Source organism: Pelophylax lessonae (genome assembly GCF_965119305.1).
Source record: "Pelophylax lessonae genome assembly, chromosome: 5".
NCBI lineage: Eukaryota > Metazoa > Chordata > Amphibia > Anura > Ranidae > Pelophylax > Pelophylax lessonae.
In genome coordinates, this window is record NC_138772.1 from 111,578,698 (window position 1) to 111,595,719 (window position 17,022).

At 44.7% G+C, this 17,022-nt stretch overlaps 1 protein-coding gene across 9 annotated transcripts in view; it reads left to right on the top strand.

Moving 5' to 3' along the window:
* KMT2C (lysine methyltransferase 2C) overlaps positions 1 to 17,022 on the top strand; it is a 448,529-nt gene that overhangs the window by 359,576 nt on the left and 71,931 nt on the right. For all 9 annotated transcript variants that reach the window (XM_082258361.1, XM_082258363.1, XM_082258369.1 and 6 more), the window contains 6 exons: positions 3,022 to 3,100; positions 3,239 to 3,302; positions 3,666 to 3,898; positions 5,803 to 7,341; positions 9,651 to 9,866; positions 11,506 to 11,670. In XM_082258361.1, coding sequence (XP_082114487.1) covers positions 3,022 to 3,100; positions 3,239 to 3,302; positions 3,666 to 3,898; positions 5,803 to 7,341; positions 9,651 to 9,866; positions 11,506 to 11,670 — 2,296 coding nt within the window. The remainder of the gene's footprint in view (positions 1 to 3,021; positions 3,101 to 3,238; positions 3,303 to 3,665; positions 3,899 to 5,802; positions 7,342 to 9,650; positions 9,867 to 11,505; positions 11,671 to 17,022) is intronic.

A 17,022-nucleotide genomic window follows, 5' to 3' on the forward strand; every position in this document is an offset into this window, starting at 1 on the left:
CGCGGCGCGCTGCTCGCACCGCGACCTCGGAGGTCGCGGTGCGAAGTAGCGTCGCTCGTATGTGAACGGGCAATTACCCATCAGCAGGACCGTTACCTGCTCCTTTGTGCAAGGAGCAACAGGATAAGCACTGCCTGAGCCCAACAAAATGACCTCCATCAGGCCACTGGTGTGGATGTCTGACCAAACAATCAGAAACAGACTTCATGAGGGTGGCCTGAGAGCCCAACATCTTCTAGTGGGCCCTGTGCTCACTGCCCGGCACCTTGGAGCTTGATTGGCATTTGCGATTAAACACCAGAATTGTCAGGTCCACCACTGGTGCCCCATGCTTTTCACAGATAAGAGCAGGTTCACGCTGAGCATGTGACAGACATTAAAGGGTCTGGAGAAGCCGTGGAGAACGTTTTGCTGCCTGTAACCTCATTCAGCATGAACTGGTTTGATGGTGGGTCAGTGATGGTCTGAGGAGGCATATCCATGGAGGGATTCACAGACCTCTACAGGCTCGACAATGGCACCCTGACTGCTAATAGGTATCTGGATGAAATCCTTGAACCCATTGTCAGACCCTATGCTTGTGCAGTGGGTTCTGGGTTCCTCCTGGTGCACGACAATGCCCGCCCTCACGTGGCGAGAGTATGCAACCAGTTCCTGGAGGATAAAGAAATTGATATCATTAAATGGCCCCCAGGCTCGCCTGACCTAAATCCAATAGAACCTCTCTGTGATATTATGTTTCAGTCCATCCAACACTGCCAGGTTGCACCTCAGTCTGTTCAGGAGCTCAGCGATATCCAAATTTGGGAGGAAATACCCCAGGGCACCATCCGTCCTCTCATTAGGAACCTTCCCCCAACGTTGTCAGGTATGCTTACAAGCATGTAGGGGCCATACAAACTACTGAGTACCATTTTGAGTAGCTGCAATGAAATTTCAGCAAAATGGACTAGCCTGCTGCATCATTTTTTCACTTTGATTTTCGGGGTGTCTTTAAATTCAGCCCTCTGTAGGTTGATAATTTTCAATTTCATCAAACAATGTGGCATCCTTTTGTTCCTAACACATTACTCAGTCCATATCAGTATAGATATCCAGCATGATATTTTTCTCCTTAGAGATATGTGTTTTCAAAGTGTTCCTTTTATTTTTTTGGAGCAGGGTATATATTTTCTGAAAGCAGAGACCCTGTAGAATGTAATTTTGGCAGTTGCAATTCTCTGTTGTAAACACTTTCTCAAGATAAAAAAAAAACACTAAAATTAATTTTAGGACAAACAAACACTAATAACCAGGTTTTAGTAAAAGGAGGCTGTGTTGAGTAAATCATTATCTAACACATCAAGCCCTAAAACTGCATGCCCATGAAATCACAAAAAATTATGGTACCCAAAGTTATCTTTATGCAGCACTTTGTTTAAAAAAAAAAAAAGTTTTTTTGGGTTTAACAAACAAGACCAAGCAGTAGTGGTACATTGTCTCCATCAAAAACAGTAAATACAATTTGTTAAATACAAATCTTAGAAAGTATTACTTTACTGAAAGGGTAGTTGATGCTTGAAATAAACTTGGACAAAAAAGTTAATGAAAAACGAGAAAAAAAAAATACAAAACATGTATATAAAAAAAAAAAAAAATGGGCAGAGTCGATGGACTACTCCGGGTTTTTTTTTCTGCCGTTACTTTTCTGTTTCTGAAAGGAAGGATCAAAGCACATTTGGGTCTTAAGCAAGTCATAGCAATGCGAATGAGGCATAAGAAGAAAAGACATAGACCCGTAGAGGCCTAATAGTGCATACATACCTCACAGTAACGAACACATAGAACGTTACAGCGTATATCCTTACAAGGGCAGGGTGGAACCATAGGAAGGTAGTAGGGGATGGAAGAAGGAGGGTAAGGAAGAAGGAGGGTAAGGTCAGAGGGCTAGGGGAATATCATCTACTTACATACTTTATCCCAATTGGGACAAAAAGGATCAGGACTTCTGCAATTCAAAAGCTTAGCAAAGGCAGTCCTAAAGCGGTCTAATCATAGGGTCTTTCTTTGGGCAGTTACTTCACAAGTATGTTAAATTATAGAATTATAGGGCTGCATTCACTATAGTCCGCCACATTTCCAGAGTTGAAGGATTGGGCGTTTTCCACTGAAGTAAGATTGTTTTCCTGGCATAGTGTGGAGTATGAAACACAAAAAATTTCTTACGATGTAGCATCATATTCCTTATGATGGGTAGCATCTATGGTATCCCTTATTCTTTATGATGGGTAGTGTTTATAGTGTCCCATATTCCTTATGATGGGTAGCCTCTATAGTGTCAAATATTTCTCAGCAGCACTTCAAAAGCCTTTGGAAGTTACCAGTTTAGCGGTAACTAGGGATGGGTTCAGGCATGTTTGGATTGTAGTCCCAACCCACCAGAGCAATCCTGCAAGGAAGCCCTTACTGCACACCTCCAATAATAGGCATTTCCCGTCCCAGGGCTGTACGTACATACATACACTGCCCATGATTGACTGTGTGCAGTGACGGCTTCCTGGTGGGATTGCTCAGGTGGGTTGAGACTACGATCCGAATATGCCTGAGCCCATCCCTAGCATTAACCATGAATTATGGCTCTAGATTTATAGTTTTCACTTCATCATTCTCAGGGATACAGAGCTTCTGCTGTCAATGTTTGAGTCGTTTTTTTGCAGTCGCAGGCTTCCTGGAGGAATAGGAGAGCCTAGGCACCACCACTGGTGCTGGTGGTGATGAAGGCAACTTTGGAGATGTAACTGCCATGCCTCTCCACCTCTTTCATTTACAGAATGCTTTGCATTCTTTGAGAGAGTGCAGTATTCTTCGTATGGCGCCTGTGCTGAGCAAGTGTTTTACCGAAATAAATAAAAAGAATTTCCAAAATTTTAATAGCTTTTATGTATCTTTTATCTCAATTTCCTATAACTTTGTACTGAGAAACTGAAATTTCTTTGTTGAACTTCTGAATTTAAGCATGCACCATACATACCTGTCTTTTAGATTTCCCTTCGTGGGACAGCAGATGCCAGGGACACAGCTGATGGAAGCTCAGAACCTTGCTCCCCCTTCTGTCCCACAGGTATTGTCTTTTCCAGACAAAGCCAGCTTTGGTTTTCAAGCAACATCTTAGATATTTATAAATCATTTATTATCTTTCTGTATTACATTTTTTTTTTTATGGTGTAGTACTTTTAACAAGACATTGTTTTGTTCTCAGGATGGGAACATAGCACCACAAATGATTAGACCCAATCCTCCAAATTTCGGTCCAGGATTTGTCAGTAAGTATTTTTTTTTTTTTTTGCTTTTAAAATATACTTGCATATCTCACAAACTGACTGCATTGTGTCTTATTGGGTGTTGTATACTATAACAGAATGCTTTTTTGTGTGTCTCAACTTCATCAGTACCAAATCCACGCTCTCGATATTGCTCCATCCAAAAACATCCTGTGCTGTGCACTGTTTATAAAAATTACAAGGAGCACAGGGTTAATGGTTTCTGGTTAGAGTCTTTGCATGTCTCTCTTTAAAAACATCTTTTCTAATTTTTATTATTTTTGCTCTGCACAGCCATATCCCAAGGTAATGCTGTGCCATAAATGAGGGGAGGTTGTTTTCATGTCTTTCTTTGTATCACCTTAGATGACTCTCAGAAGAAACAGTATGAAGAGTGGCTCCAGGAAACTCAGCAACTTCTTCAAATTCAGCAGAAACTTCTAGAAGATCAGATTGGAGCTCATAGAAAATCTAAAAAAGCCCTTTCAGCTAAACAGAGAACGGCAAAGAAAGCTGGGCGTGAATTTCCAGAGGAGGATGCTGAACAGCTGAAACATGTTACTGAGCAGCAGAGCATGGTGCAAAAGCAGCTGGAACAAGTAACTGATTTTCAATCTGCTTTCATATACTTGAAATGCTATTCATCCTCTTCTCTACCAAACTGCCTTCCATCCACTTCTATGCAAATTTGTCTAGACTCTATACTGTGCGAGTTTGGAATGAACCCCCCCCAAACCCGCTCAGGACCCTTTCCTTTTTTTTTTTAACAGGATCAAAATCACTCTGCATAGATTTGAACCTCCTTTTATAGAAAACAATGTATTTTGAGATGCTATGCATATCTTTGTTTTCGAGTCGCATCAGTGTGAACCGAAACTTAAACCTAGTACACACTATAAGAAAATTACACGGTTTTCCTCGGTTTTACAGCAGGTCGAAACTGAGGATGGTACTAATTGTATGAAAATTCTCAAACAACAAAGCATTTTTGTTTATGGTTTCTGATAATGTGCAGTCTTTCATATCTGATTTTTCTCATATGAAAACGGTACACATTAAACGAGAATCGTTCTGTTCACACATGAGAGATATTTTGAAGTTTGTCCCTTTTTGGAAATTTTCATTTTGGTGGGTCGGAATCGAATGTTCAAAGTTGTGTACACACTAAGCAAAGATCGAACAATATGTCCAAATGCGGAATTGTTGGTCCGTTTTCTTATATTATGTGCTTCACTTAAGGCTCCATTCACACCTGGGCGCTTTGGGATTGCGGCAGAATCCTTGTTATTCTACTCCGATCTTAAAAGGCACTACAGTCGCTAAACCGAGATTCTGGTAAAATTATTTTCAATGACCCCTAAAACGCTGTGTGGTTTTGCTGCGATTGTCACACGGAAATCACACCAAATCACATTGCGTGAAGATTGTTGCCTCAAAAAGTAGCGGGAGCTTCTTTTGGGTGACGAGCTTCATGTAATGTGATTGTCGCATGGCAAAACCACACTGCCTTTTAGGTGCCATTGAAAATAAAGACACCTGAACCCGCTATCCCAAAATGTTCAGGTTTGAATGGAGCCTCACAAAGCAGACACGTGAGCTTGATTTGTCTGCTCAGCATGTGCTTGTACAGAGCACCCAAGTGCTTCCGTATGCAAGGGTAACCTGAAGAAATAACGTTTTTTTAGGTGCATTTCTGCTGAGCGTTTAGAGAGCCTGGCACTCCCCTTTCCTGATGAGCACCAAATTGGTGCTCATTACACTGCAAGTCCTCTCTCCTCGCTCCAAGCGCCCGGTTGCGGTCCTGGACATAGACAGGAGGGAGGTGAGTAGGAGATAAACAACGCAGTGTTAAAACCTTATTTAGATACGGTTTTGGTTAAAATAATTTTATTTTTCATCAGGACAAGTAGATTGTCATAACAGACAAGTCAGATTCTATGAGCACAGTTAAGTAAATCTCCCTCCTTTTATTTTTATCAATGAATACAATGCTTCCTCTAATTGGATGAGTGGGAAAGGCAGGCGAATGATGTCACAATCGCTACCTCAGCCAATAAAAGGAAGCCTTGGTTTCATTGATAAGATACAAGGCTTCCGCTGAATGGCTGAGGCTGGGTTCACACATGTCCGGCTGCAGGTTGCAGTTCGAAGTCCGGTGTGTTTGTCTTCACTGGTTCAGGTGCAATTCAGGACTGAATTTTTCCCTGAACTCGCACCTGAATCAGACACAAAAACGCACAGGGCTCTTTTCCAAACCACACTGTGGCCGCCCGGACATGTGTGAACCGGCTCCATTGAGACCTGGTCACATTCACATGTCATGCGAATTGGATGTGGTCTAAAACGCATATATGCAATCCAATTCGCATATATGTGAACCCAGCCTTAGTGTCACAAAAAGCATTACTTTGGTAATCTGTCATTCCTAGACAGTGACTTAGCTGTATGTTTGCTTTATAATTTCTAGTATGTCTACTACTTTTTTTTTTTTTTTTTAAACTAGATTCGAAAACAACAAAAAGAACATACTGAACTTATTGAGGAGTACAGAAACAAACAACAACAATTTTCAGTTGCGCCTCTAATGCCTGGAGTTGTACCACAGCAAGCACTCATGACTGGAGGACCACCACCACCTATTAACCAACCAAACTTTCCAATTCCACAAACCCTACACCCACCAGGACCAATGATGCCTTCACAGCCAAGAATGCCAGGATGGCAGCCTCCCCATGCTCCTAGAAACCCTGCACATCCACCAAGGATGCAACGTCCAGTTGGTACTGAAGTAGCAGGCCCTGCTGCTCATGAAAATCCCAATGCTCCACCGAGAGTTGAGTTTGATGACAACAACCCCTTCAGTGAAACGTTCCAAGAGAGGGAACGCAAAGAGAGACTGAGAGAGCAGCAAGAACGGCAAAGGATACAGCTCATGCAAGAGGTTGATCGTCAGCGAGCGTTGAAGCAAAGAATGGAAATAGAACAGCAAGGCATGGTTGGTCCGGACATTAATAACAGACCATTGTCACAGATGCCTTTCTTTGCCGCTGAATTACCAAATGACTTTATGTCAGTTCCACAGCCTCTTCAGCAATCTCCACAGCATCAAGCACAAATGGGACATGTTATACCCCACCAAAGCATGGGAAACTCTCCTCCCACTGTACCTTTTATACAGAGCTCAGGTAAAAGGTCATTGGGGCTCTCTCCGTATTCACAAGAATCTCAAACAGGCTTTCCCCAAGCATCTTGTCAACCCTCGTTTATGCCAAACAACACCTCGGCATCACCTGTTGCTGATAGTGGACGTTCTATTGGGCAGGACAGGCCAGTAAGTGGCACAGGTTTTCAAAGTCCAAGTCAATCCCTTATACAGTTATACTCTGAAATCATTCCAGAAGAGAAAGGAAAGAAGAAAAGGCCTCGAAAGAAGAAAAAAGAGGAAGATGCTGACTCGTTAAAGTCTCCACCCTCAACACCACGGTCTGATACTACAGCTCCACTGACTCCAAGTATTTCAGAAGCCTCAACACCAACTGTTACTGTCCCTAATGATGTTAGTTATCAAGGGGAACATGTGGCTGACCTAATACGTTCATCTACACCAAATACTGCAAACAGCAACTCTGTTGAATTGGAAGATCCTCTTGTCATTAAAGATCTGAAAGGAGCGTTTGAGAAACCCAGGGTGGAGGAAGACAATGGTCAAGCAGGCTTGAAAGAAGAAGGTAGCATTCAGGAAATAAAACTGGAGAATACAGAAGGAGATCAGTCGCCACAGCAAGCTGACCCAAAGGTGAAAAGTTCATCAGTGTCGCTAAAGACTGAAGAAGCCACATTGCACAATGCACTTTTAATGGAAACCGGCTCTTACCCTGCCTCTGGACCCTCAGGAAAACTGGAATCTGGCAATGAGTTACTAAAACATTTGCTAAAAAACAAGAAACAGCCTGTCATGTTGCATCAGAAGTCTGAGGAATCTTTACAATCAGATGATTGTCCTATTGACGTAAAGTCTGCTGGAAAGCAAGCAGATGCACTGGTGAGTTTGGTCAATGCTCTGTAAAGCCAATAGCATTTAGGGAGGATGAATTTATGCCCACTGTTTTAAGTGTTAAGGTGATATTAAAGTTATTGAACTTATTAAAAAAAAAAAAGTGGTTATACTTACCTGCTCTGTGCAGTGATATTGTTCAGAGCAGCCCCTTACCTTGAGTCCCCCACCGGTACTGTTCACTTCTTGCAGGTGCCCCCATAGCAAGCCATGTGCTATGTGTGCACCCACGTAGTTGTGCTCCTGAGCCGGGCTGTTTACATTCGTAGATACGCATAGTGTGACTCGGCCATGCCCCCCCCCCCCCCCCTCCCTCATTAGAGGCTTTGTCTGACATGACTCCCGCTGCTTTCAGAGTCTCAGGCCAGGAAGAGTTAACAGCAGCACTGCAGATGGGAAGGGCACAGCGCTGGATCGAGAGAGTTTTGTGGGGGGGGGGGGTGTTGTCAAGTATTGAAAGGTGTTTTACTTTCATGCAGAGAATTCATTGGGTAAAAAAAAAAAAAACTTCTAAAGTTAGAATTACTTTAACTCCTATATTTAGCACAATATTCCAGGTAAAAATGCTTACTCTAAGGCAGCTGTTTTTAAAAAGCTGTGGACCTAAGATTTGAGTTTCACCACTTTTCTGTTTTCAGTGTAATCTGAGGAATTTGGTGGTTTTGTGAATTATGCTTGCAGTACTCTTTAGTTAGCTAGTGTACATAAGAAATCTAAACCAACCTATATTAATTGTATAGTATAGGACACTGACTTAATATTCAAAGACCCTGGATAATAGGCTGGTACTTTCAGGTGTTCGAATTTTGGCGATGCTTTCAAGCTTATTACCGCCTATTACTCTACCCCACTCTGACAGTCTTCAGTTTTTTTTTGTCTTTTTTTTTTGCTACTTTTCTAAGGTGATGGACGACTTCTCCCTTATGAAAAAATCACTCTTAGTTTAACTAGTTTATTATTTTACTTTGGATTCCTCAATCAACTCCTCTCTTTCTTCCAAAACAACAATAGAATCAGCTCATCCAGATCAATGCATCTTCAGTAGAACCTTGGTATCCGTACCCAGCCCCCCCCACAGGTGCAGCCTGTAATTATGCTTCAGGTTCTAGATCCTGCTTGGGTGCTAACCTCAGTATTTAGCCATCAGGGGCCATGTAGGTCCAGGGTTGTGGTCCATCCTTTGGAGCACAGACCCCGAAGTCCCCTTCGATAGTATGCCCATTGATGGGTGAAGCGTAGACTCAATATATAAAAAAGGTTAGAAGTGTCACATGGGTTAAATAGCTGCTCCATCCCTTTACAAATGAGAATGAAAATAGGTATCTCCCATGGGATTTTGTTGCAGCAAAGAATTCAAACCAACTATATTTCTTTATAAAAATAGAAAACAATTATTTTTTTTCTTATACAAAAACAGATTTAAAATATTGGATCCTGCTCTAAACAGTCCAATTCCTGATCTATGTATATGACACAGGAAACGTGCTAAATCTGTTGTATAGCCACCAAAATTTCCAGCAAGTTTCTAGACTAGAAGACTAGATAAAGTCTTCTTCAGGTCGACTCACAGAGGATCATAGGTGATCAGGTGAAAGCAGTCACAACAATCCCACCTTGCACGGCCAGTTGTTGATAGATGGGTTAATGCAATAGATGCTAATTCTGAAAAGATGACCATATGAAGAGAGGTAAGCTGTATTTAGAAGTAAATAAGCCCCATAGAGTCCTTCCGTAAGACCACCCTAACAAGTGATGCTGACTGCAGCTGTAAAATGCCTCTTTCCTTGTAAATTTTACTACTGGGTTTACCATTAGTTTGTCTAACCGTGCATTAAGAGAAATTATTTTTTACATCTGGAGGTGAGAGCTTGGCTTTAAAAACCCCCATAGTTGCTTTATTGTGTTGTCTGTTAAATCAGGAGAAAGTGCTCTCTGGCGACAGTTTCCATTTTGCATTTGACCAAATATGTCTCCTTTGTACTACATGATTGGCTGTTTGTTTACTGTTGCTAGTAAGCTTATCGAAAGCCAATCACAGGACAGTAAAGAGTAGGTCTTTCTTTTGCATCCTGCCCATTGATGTAGAAAAAAATTTTAAAATTTAAACTGGAATAACCCTAAAGTATCATTATGCAGGAAACAAAGAATTTTCCTATACAGTACACAAATTATCCTTATTATATATATAATATTTTGTCAGCTTTTTTTTTTTTTTTGCAAATATTTTAAGACTTGATTCATACAAAAACTGTACTGATATAATAAATATGTTTTATACCTTTTATTTCTTCTCTCAGCACCACTCGGAGAATAAGGAGCTGGTCAATTTTAATATTAACCAGAACCTACTCTCAAGAACTGATTTTGATATGGATAAGAAAAAGCCAAGGAATAAGAGAGTTCAGAGAAGTGCAGAAAAGGCTGCTGCTCCTCGCTCCAAGAAAAGGAAGAAGGAAGAGGAGCAGAAGCCCCCTATATTTGCTTCTTCTGAGACTTTCACTCATATAAAACAGGTAAACATACATGTTGGATTTTCTTTCAAAGTCCATTATTTTGGAATATTTTTAAAGTGATTGTAAAGCTTTTTTTTATTCTTATTATTATTTAAATGATGAACATGTCATACTTACCTGCTCTGTGCAAAGCCCTGATCTTCTTTCCTCTTCTGGGTCCCTGCCAGCGCTTCTGGCTCCTTCCCAAACCTCCCACGATTCATCCCTATTTAAAAGGTTAAAAACCAGTTTGTAACCCCGGTGATCTATAATAATCTTTTAGGGCCAATTTACATCTCTGAAGCAGCATAAATCCTCCCCTTGAGTACCCCCCTAGGAAGCCACTTCGTGTTAAGGCATTCTTGTATTCTTGATCCTGAGCCGTTTGCGTCTATTCAGACATGCAGTTCAGCCCCATCGCTGTTTACAGGTTTTGACTGACAGCAGTGGAGGCCAATGGCTCCCACTGGTCTTAGCTAAGCCTGTGAGAGAGGGGAGAAGAGCTGCTGCAGACGTGCACAGCACTAGATGGAGATGGGGTTCAGGTGAGTATTTGAGGGGGGTTTGGGGGGCTAGTAAGGGAGCTACGAGTAAAAGGTTTCTTTACGTTCATGCAGATAATGCATTATCGTAAAAAAAAAACCTTTTACCTTTACAACCACTTTTAAACAGGAAGTATTGGCATTAAGTTTGGTGGCTATCTTCTGATTGTCTGTCATTTTTATTATTATTATATTTTACAGTTACAGGTCCTCCCTCACTGTATGCTTATGGTTTCCTTATTTTCCAAGCTAAAGAAAATAAAGCATTATATTGCTTCTGCTAAGATATGTCATTAGTGGGTCTAGTAACTTCACAGATCTGTTGGAATAAGGTATTTTAAACAATTACTGGGAGCAATCCCACCAAGCAAGTCAGTTTGCAGTATGGAAAATGAGACCTAATTTAAGATTAAAAAGGCATACTAAAGGCACTGCGTGTAAAAACTGCTAATTTTCAGAGGGGCTAGCTGATTTAATAGAAATACGCACCTAAAACACACAAATCACCACCTTGGTTAAAGAAAATTTGCGTTAATAATAGGGACGTCTGTTGGAGTCCCTTATGTTGCCAGCTTTTGTAGAATTTGGGGCTACTTATCCAGGCGACAATCCTTAAACCCTGTTCACATTGGAGCGATCTGTCATGCGATTTGACAGGTCAAATCGCATGACAAGTCACATCCTGTTGCCGGCAATGATCATGTTCAAATTGATGCGACGCTGATTTTGCAGTGCGCCATTGATTTGAAAAAGTTGTACATGCACTACTTTTGGCAATTTCAGGGGCGATTTCAATGGACATCTGTGCATGAAGCCACACAGATTTCTTCAAAGTCATTCCCAAAGTCGTACTGAGATGCGGCTTTGAAATCGTGCAATTTCAGGTGAAATCTCACAATTTCAAAGCCGCACTCAATGTGAACAGGGGCTAATACTTCAGAAACTTAAGTTATTGTCTTAGTTTTATTCTCAAGTTTCTCCGGTCATGTGCATGCTACCTGCACTTTATTTTCATTTTAAACCTCTTCATCTGTGAACTTATTTGAACTGTAAAATTAGCAGATTGGTTCTATTCACTGTAATACATTTTAGATTTTACATACTTATTTTCTTTTCAGCAACTCTCTCTCCTTCCTCTAATTGAGCCAATTGTGGGAATGAATTTTGCACAGTTTCTTCCTTATGGCACTGGCCCAATAAGTGCTGGGAGTCGCCTTCTGGGGACCTTCGGCTGTGCTTCTCTTGATGGTGTTTCAGATTATTATTCCCAGTTGATTTTCAAGGTTTGTGCATTAATAGAATATACAAGATTTACAATGATTTTGCCTACTTTGTCATGATTTTGAATTTTTTGATTTTACGAGATTCTAGCTTGCCCTATTATTCTATTAGCCACAAGAGGATGTTAATGAAGATTTACTTGAAATGTGTAGTTATGTCTGCTTTTATCTTTATACATAAGTGGAAAGATATCCTCTTTAGGATTTTTTTTTCTAGATAAATGAAAAGACATAGACCAAATTGAATCCTAAATATATCAGTCAAGTCTAAGAAGTAATCAAAAAGAGCAGTCCTATGCAAAAGTGATATTTCAGATACTACTGGAGTTTGAATGAAGCCATATGCTGTTTTTTTTCTTGAAGGTTGCAGCTGCCAAATCTCAGTTTGCAACAGTTCCCTGCTCTTTCTGTTCATACTGAATCATCTTCTCCTATTCCAGGAGATACATAAAAATAAACTGATTTAATTCTCCAATATCTACCAAAAACCTAAATATTCGTTTTAAATGTACTGACCTATTTACCTCCAGAATTGTTTTCTCTTTCGTTCATTGATGGACACAGCTCCTGAACTTCATAACCATTGGGTTATATTGCCCTCCACAGGAGTAGGACACTAGGCAGAAAAAAATGTCTGGCTATGCCTATGGGCAGTCCCAGGGGGTATACTCCTTCTCCCTGCTATAAGTACTCTGGTTTTTTTTTTTTTGCCTAGTTTCTTGCTGGGATCTCTGGTCCTGGCAATTTTCTACTTTTTAGATAGAAATTTTTCTTGTTTTTTTCCTGTGAGATCTACAATCAACTGTCGGACTGGGTGACGGGCTGGATAATCTAGATCCATTGGTGACCCCAGTCTGGCCAGCGAGCGACCTCAGCTTCATGCCAGGTCGGCCATGACATAGCCCCACCGGACGGGGCTGGCCTGAGAGTTAGACATCTGGCGAGGTCACATACGAACGGGTCTCGGCCCGAGTTGCAGCATTCCTCCTGGCCGACAGCCTGCCCCATTCCGATGGCAAGGATTTCTGTTTTGAGCGGTGTCCGCCTGGTTCCTGGTATGGTGAGAAGCTGTCCCCCCTTTCCCCCTGGAAGGTTTTGGGGTGGTCGGACCCCCAGGTTCCCCTCCTTGTCAGACACCCACCTCCCTCTGTCCATCCCATCCCATCCCCCCCCCCACACTTAGGCTGGGGCTGTGTGGGTGGTCTGGCCACCTCCTGGGGGGGGGGGCGGTGTGCCGTTGGTGAATGGACACCCCTCCTCTTCCCCTGGTGCTGACTCCCGTATCCTTTCCTTTCCTGACCGTCGCTCGTGCAGTGCACATTCTCCTGGTGGCTGCGGTGCCTGGTTTCTGTGGGGTGGTGAGTCTAATGAGATCCTCTCCCTCTCTGCTGAGGAATCGATAGGTGCTCTGTGACTGGCAACCGGTTGATGCTGCCAGAGTGGTGGGGGTGGTCCCTTAGCAGTGTTTTACACTTTTTTGTGGGGTCCCCTTGGTGACTCATGGAGTCTTTGGAGCACATCTCTCCATCTGATCCCCTCTCTGGGGCTTTGGGGCCATTTCGGGTCCCATCCCTCCATTGATGCACTGACGGCTGTCCTGGAGTCCCTTCTGTCCTGGGTGGAGGTGGTTTTTGGGCAACGGGCTGGCATAAATGCGCCTCCCGCTTTCCCCTGTCTCCTCAGATCCTGAATCTGATTTGGCCACCCCGGACCACGGGTTACCCTGCATCCTCAGATAGTGAAAATGATTCCTCCGCTACTGCAACTGCGTACGAAAAGGCGCTGGTGGACGCACTGATTGTATCTGTGCTTGAGACTTTAAGTTGGAGGATGCGGCAGCGACGGAGGCGCAGGTTCCCTTTGTCACTCACAAGCCACCCAGAGTGGCAAAGGAGTTCTCTTTCCCTCCTATATTGACAGAATTGTCACTGAAGAGAGGGGACGACCAAAGCGTCCCCTTGGGGTCCCTAAGCGAGTTTCTAGGCGATACCCCTATGAGGAGTCCCTTCTTAAGAAGTGAACTGATTAAACAAGGCAACCTTGATTCCGGTTGAAGAGTCCCCGGCCTTTAAGGACCCGGCTGACAGGAAGGCAGCCCGTAATTTGTACACCCTGGCTGATTGGGCACGGAGACTGATATTCACAATAGGCCTGGTGCCGCAGACTCTGACCAAGTGGGCTAAGCGTTTACGTTGTGACTTGGGAGGGGGAGTAGCTCCCCCCTGCCTTTGCTGAGCTGGCGGACCAGCTGGTCCAGGGGCTGCAGTTTATCTGTGATGCCTCTTTGGATGTGGCTCCACTAGTGGCTCGCCTCTGTTTCGGCAGTGGTCCTTTGGCGTGTCTTGTGGCTCAAACGCAGGTCTGCGGACCAGACTTCAATCAAGGCCTTGACTGATCTTTCCTTTCGAGGTGATCGCCTGTTTGGTGCTCCCCTGGATGGCGACATTAAAGGTCTCAGTGTGTAAGAGTACCTTTTTTTTCCGAGGCTACTAAAAGCAAGGACTCTCGCAGATGTGGGCCCTTCTTCACGGCCCGTAGGAAGTTGTTTCGTCCCTCAGGGTCAACTGACAAGGGATCGGAGCCCTTCGGGGGCCTCCTCTGAAGGATCCAAGCAAACTCGGTCTGGCAAGTCAAGTGTGGACTTCTCCAGACCCGTCGACAAGGCCCCTTAAGCAGGAAGGTGCGCTCTCACCCATATCTGGGCTGGGGGGATGTCTTCGCTGGTTCCCGGACCCGTGGACTCCCCTGGTACGAGAACAAGTGGGTCCACGAGGTCATTTGGTCCAGCTACAAGTTCGAGTTTCGTTCTTACCCTCCGGTAAGGTTTTTCCTTTGGACGTGCGACTGTCCCTGGTCCGCTTACAGGCTCTTTTTGGGGGTTGGTACAAGACCTTTTCTTTATGGGTGATAGTCCCTTTTCCAACTTCAGAACGTTTTCAAGGGTTTTACTCAAACCTGTTTACAGTCCCCGGGAAGGAAGGCAGGTGCGTCCAATTCTGGACCTGAAGGCACTGAACCTCTTTGTGCGGGTGCAGAAGTTCAGAATTGAGTCCGTTTACACGCTGGTAGCTTCCCTGCATCAGGGGGATTTTCTTGTCTTCATCTACATCAAGGACGCTTACCTTCACATTCCCAATATGTGTTGGTCTCCAGCACTTCCTCAGCTTTGCCGTAGGAGAGGAGCATTATCAGTTTGTGGCGTTACCTTTTGGTCTGCCTCTGCTCCTTGGGTCTTCACGAAAGTATTGGCCCCAGTGCTTGCGTTGTTATGCCAATGGGGGATCGCGGTACTGGGCTACTTGAATGTCCTCCTTCTGCGAGCGACGTCCCCTGCTGCTCTGGTGGAAAAACCTGGAAATCACCATACGAGCTTGAGGGAGTTTGGCTGAATTCTGAATTTTCAGAAGGCTGTTCTGGTTCTGTCCACGAGCTGGACTATCTGGGTCTGATCAGCCTTAGCCAGAGTGCTCCTTCCTCTGTACCGACTCCAGAAACTACAGGCTGCAATTTGTCTCCTGCTGTCCAGGGTCATCCCTCCGGACATGCATGCGGGTGCTGGGCCTGATGGTGTCTACCTTTTTGATGCGGTTCCGTTTGCACAGTTCCATACGAGGTCTCTGCAAGGGAGTTTCAGGCCAAATGGGACAGGAATCCCCAGTTTCTAGTTCCTAGCCTTGTATTGGACAGCGGTCACCATGGATGCCAGCCTGTCCGGTTGGGGAGGCCTCCTCTGCAAATATTCTGCTCAGGGGATCTGGACACTGGAAGTGTCCAGACTACTGATCAATCAGGGTTCATACGGTCCTGGAAATCCTGGAAAAGTTTTGGAATTTTTAGATGACACTTTCCAGGCCTGGAAAGGTCATGGAAAATTAGGAAACACACTAGGTTTTGGAAAAGTCATGGAATTAAATTACTATGGAGGAGCGGGGAGCGGATGCTTAATTATTTTATGATAATTATATTGCCACATACTGTACATTTCGCTGTATTAGCGTCCTTCCAGGTCCGCGGTATGCGCGTGCTGTCATTGGCCAGCAGCAGCCGAAGAGATGACCCAATCAGGCAGCGGGGAGGGCCAGCCGCGGTTTGCCTGGAGACACTGTGACTGGCTAGCAGCAGCAGCCACTAGATTATCAACCAATGAGGCAGCGGAAGCGTCACTGGAGGGCGGGCCGGCCGCATGAACGTGATGATGACGCGGAAGGGGGCGGTAACCGTTTCAGTTACCGCAACCCCGCGTCATCACGTTCATGCGGCCGGCCCGCCCTCCAGTGACGCTTACGCTGCCTCATTGGTTGATAATCTAGCGGCTGTTACTGCTGCTGCTAGCCAGTCACAGTGTCTCCAGGCAAACCCCGCTGCCTGATTGGGTCATCTCCTCGGCTGCTACTGGCCAGTGACTGACAGTAAGGGCAAACTGCGGACCCGGAAGGACATCTAACTGTACCAGTGCTATACGCTGAATGTAAAAATGCCCCCCCCCAGTGTTCTTTAGCCCCCCCCCAGTGTTCTTTAGCCCCCCCCCAGTGCTCTTAGTCCCCCCCCCCCCAGTGCTCTTAGTCCCCCCCAGTGCTCTTCAGCTCTCCCCCCCCATGCTTTATGGCTCCCCCAGTGTTCTCCAGCTCCCTGGCTCCCCCCTCAGTGATTTCCAGTTCCCCCCAGACTGTGCTCTCTATCGCCCTGGTTTTCCATGCTCCAACCCCCCTGCAATGCTTTCCAAACCCCCCCCCCCTCTTAATTCTCTCCAGTCCCCCCCCCCCCCCAGTGCCCTTCAGCTCCTCCAGTGCTCTCTGCTTCCCCTGTGCTCTTCTATCTTCTATCATGTCCGTAGTCTCTGACCCCCTCCTGTATCATGTCCGCAGTCTCTGACCCCCTCCTGTATCATGTCCGCAGTCTCTGACCACCTCCTGTATCATGTCCGCAGTCTCTGACCACCTCCTGTATCATATCCGCAGTCTCTGACCACCTCCTGTATCATGTCCGCAGCCTCTGACCACCTCCTGTATCATGTCCGCAGCCTCTGACCACCTCCTTTATCATGTCCGCAGCCTCTGACCACCTCCTGTATCATGTCCGCAGTCTCTGACCACCTCCTGTATCATGTCCGCAGCCTCTGACCACCTCCTGTATCATGTCCGCAGCCTCTGACCACCTGTATCATGTCCGCAGTCTCTGACCACCTCCTGTATCATGTCCGCAGTCTCTGACCACCTCCTGTATCATGTCCGCAGTCTCTGACCACCTCCTGTATCATGTCCGCAGCCTCTGACCACCTCCTGTATCATGTCCGCAGCCTCTGACCACCTCCTGTATCATGTCCGCAGCCTCTGACCACCTCCTGTATCATGTCCG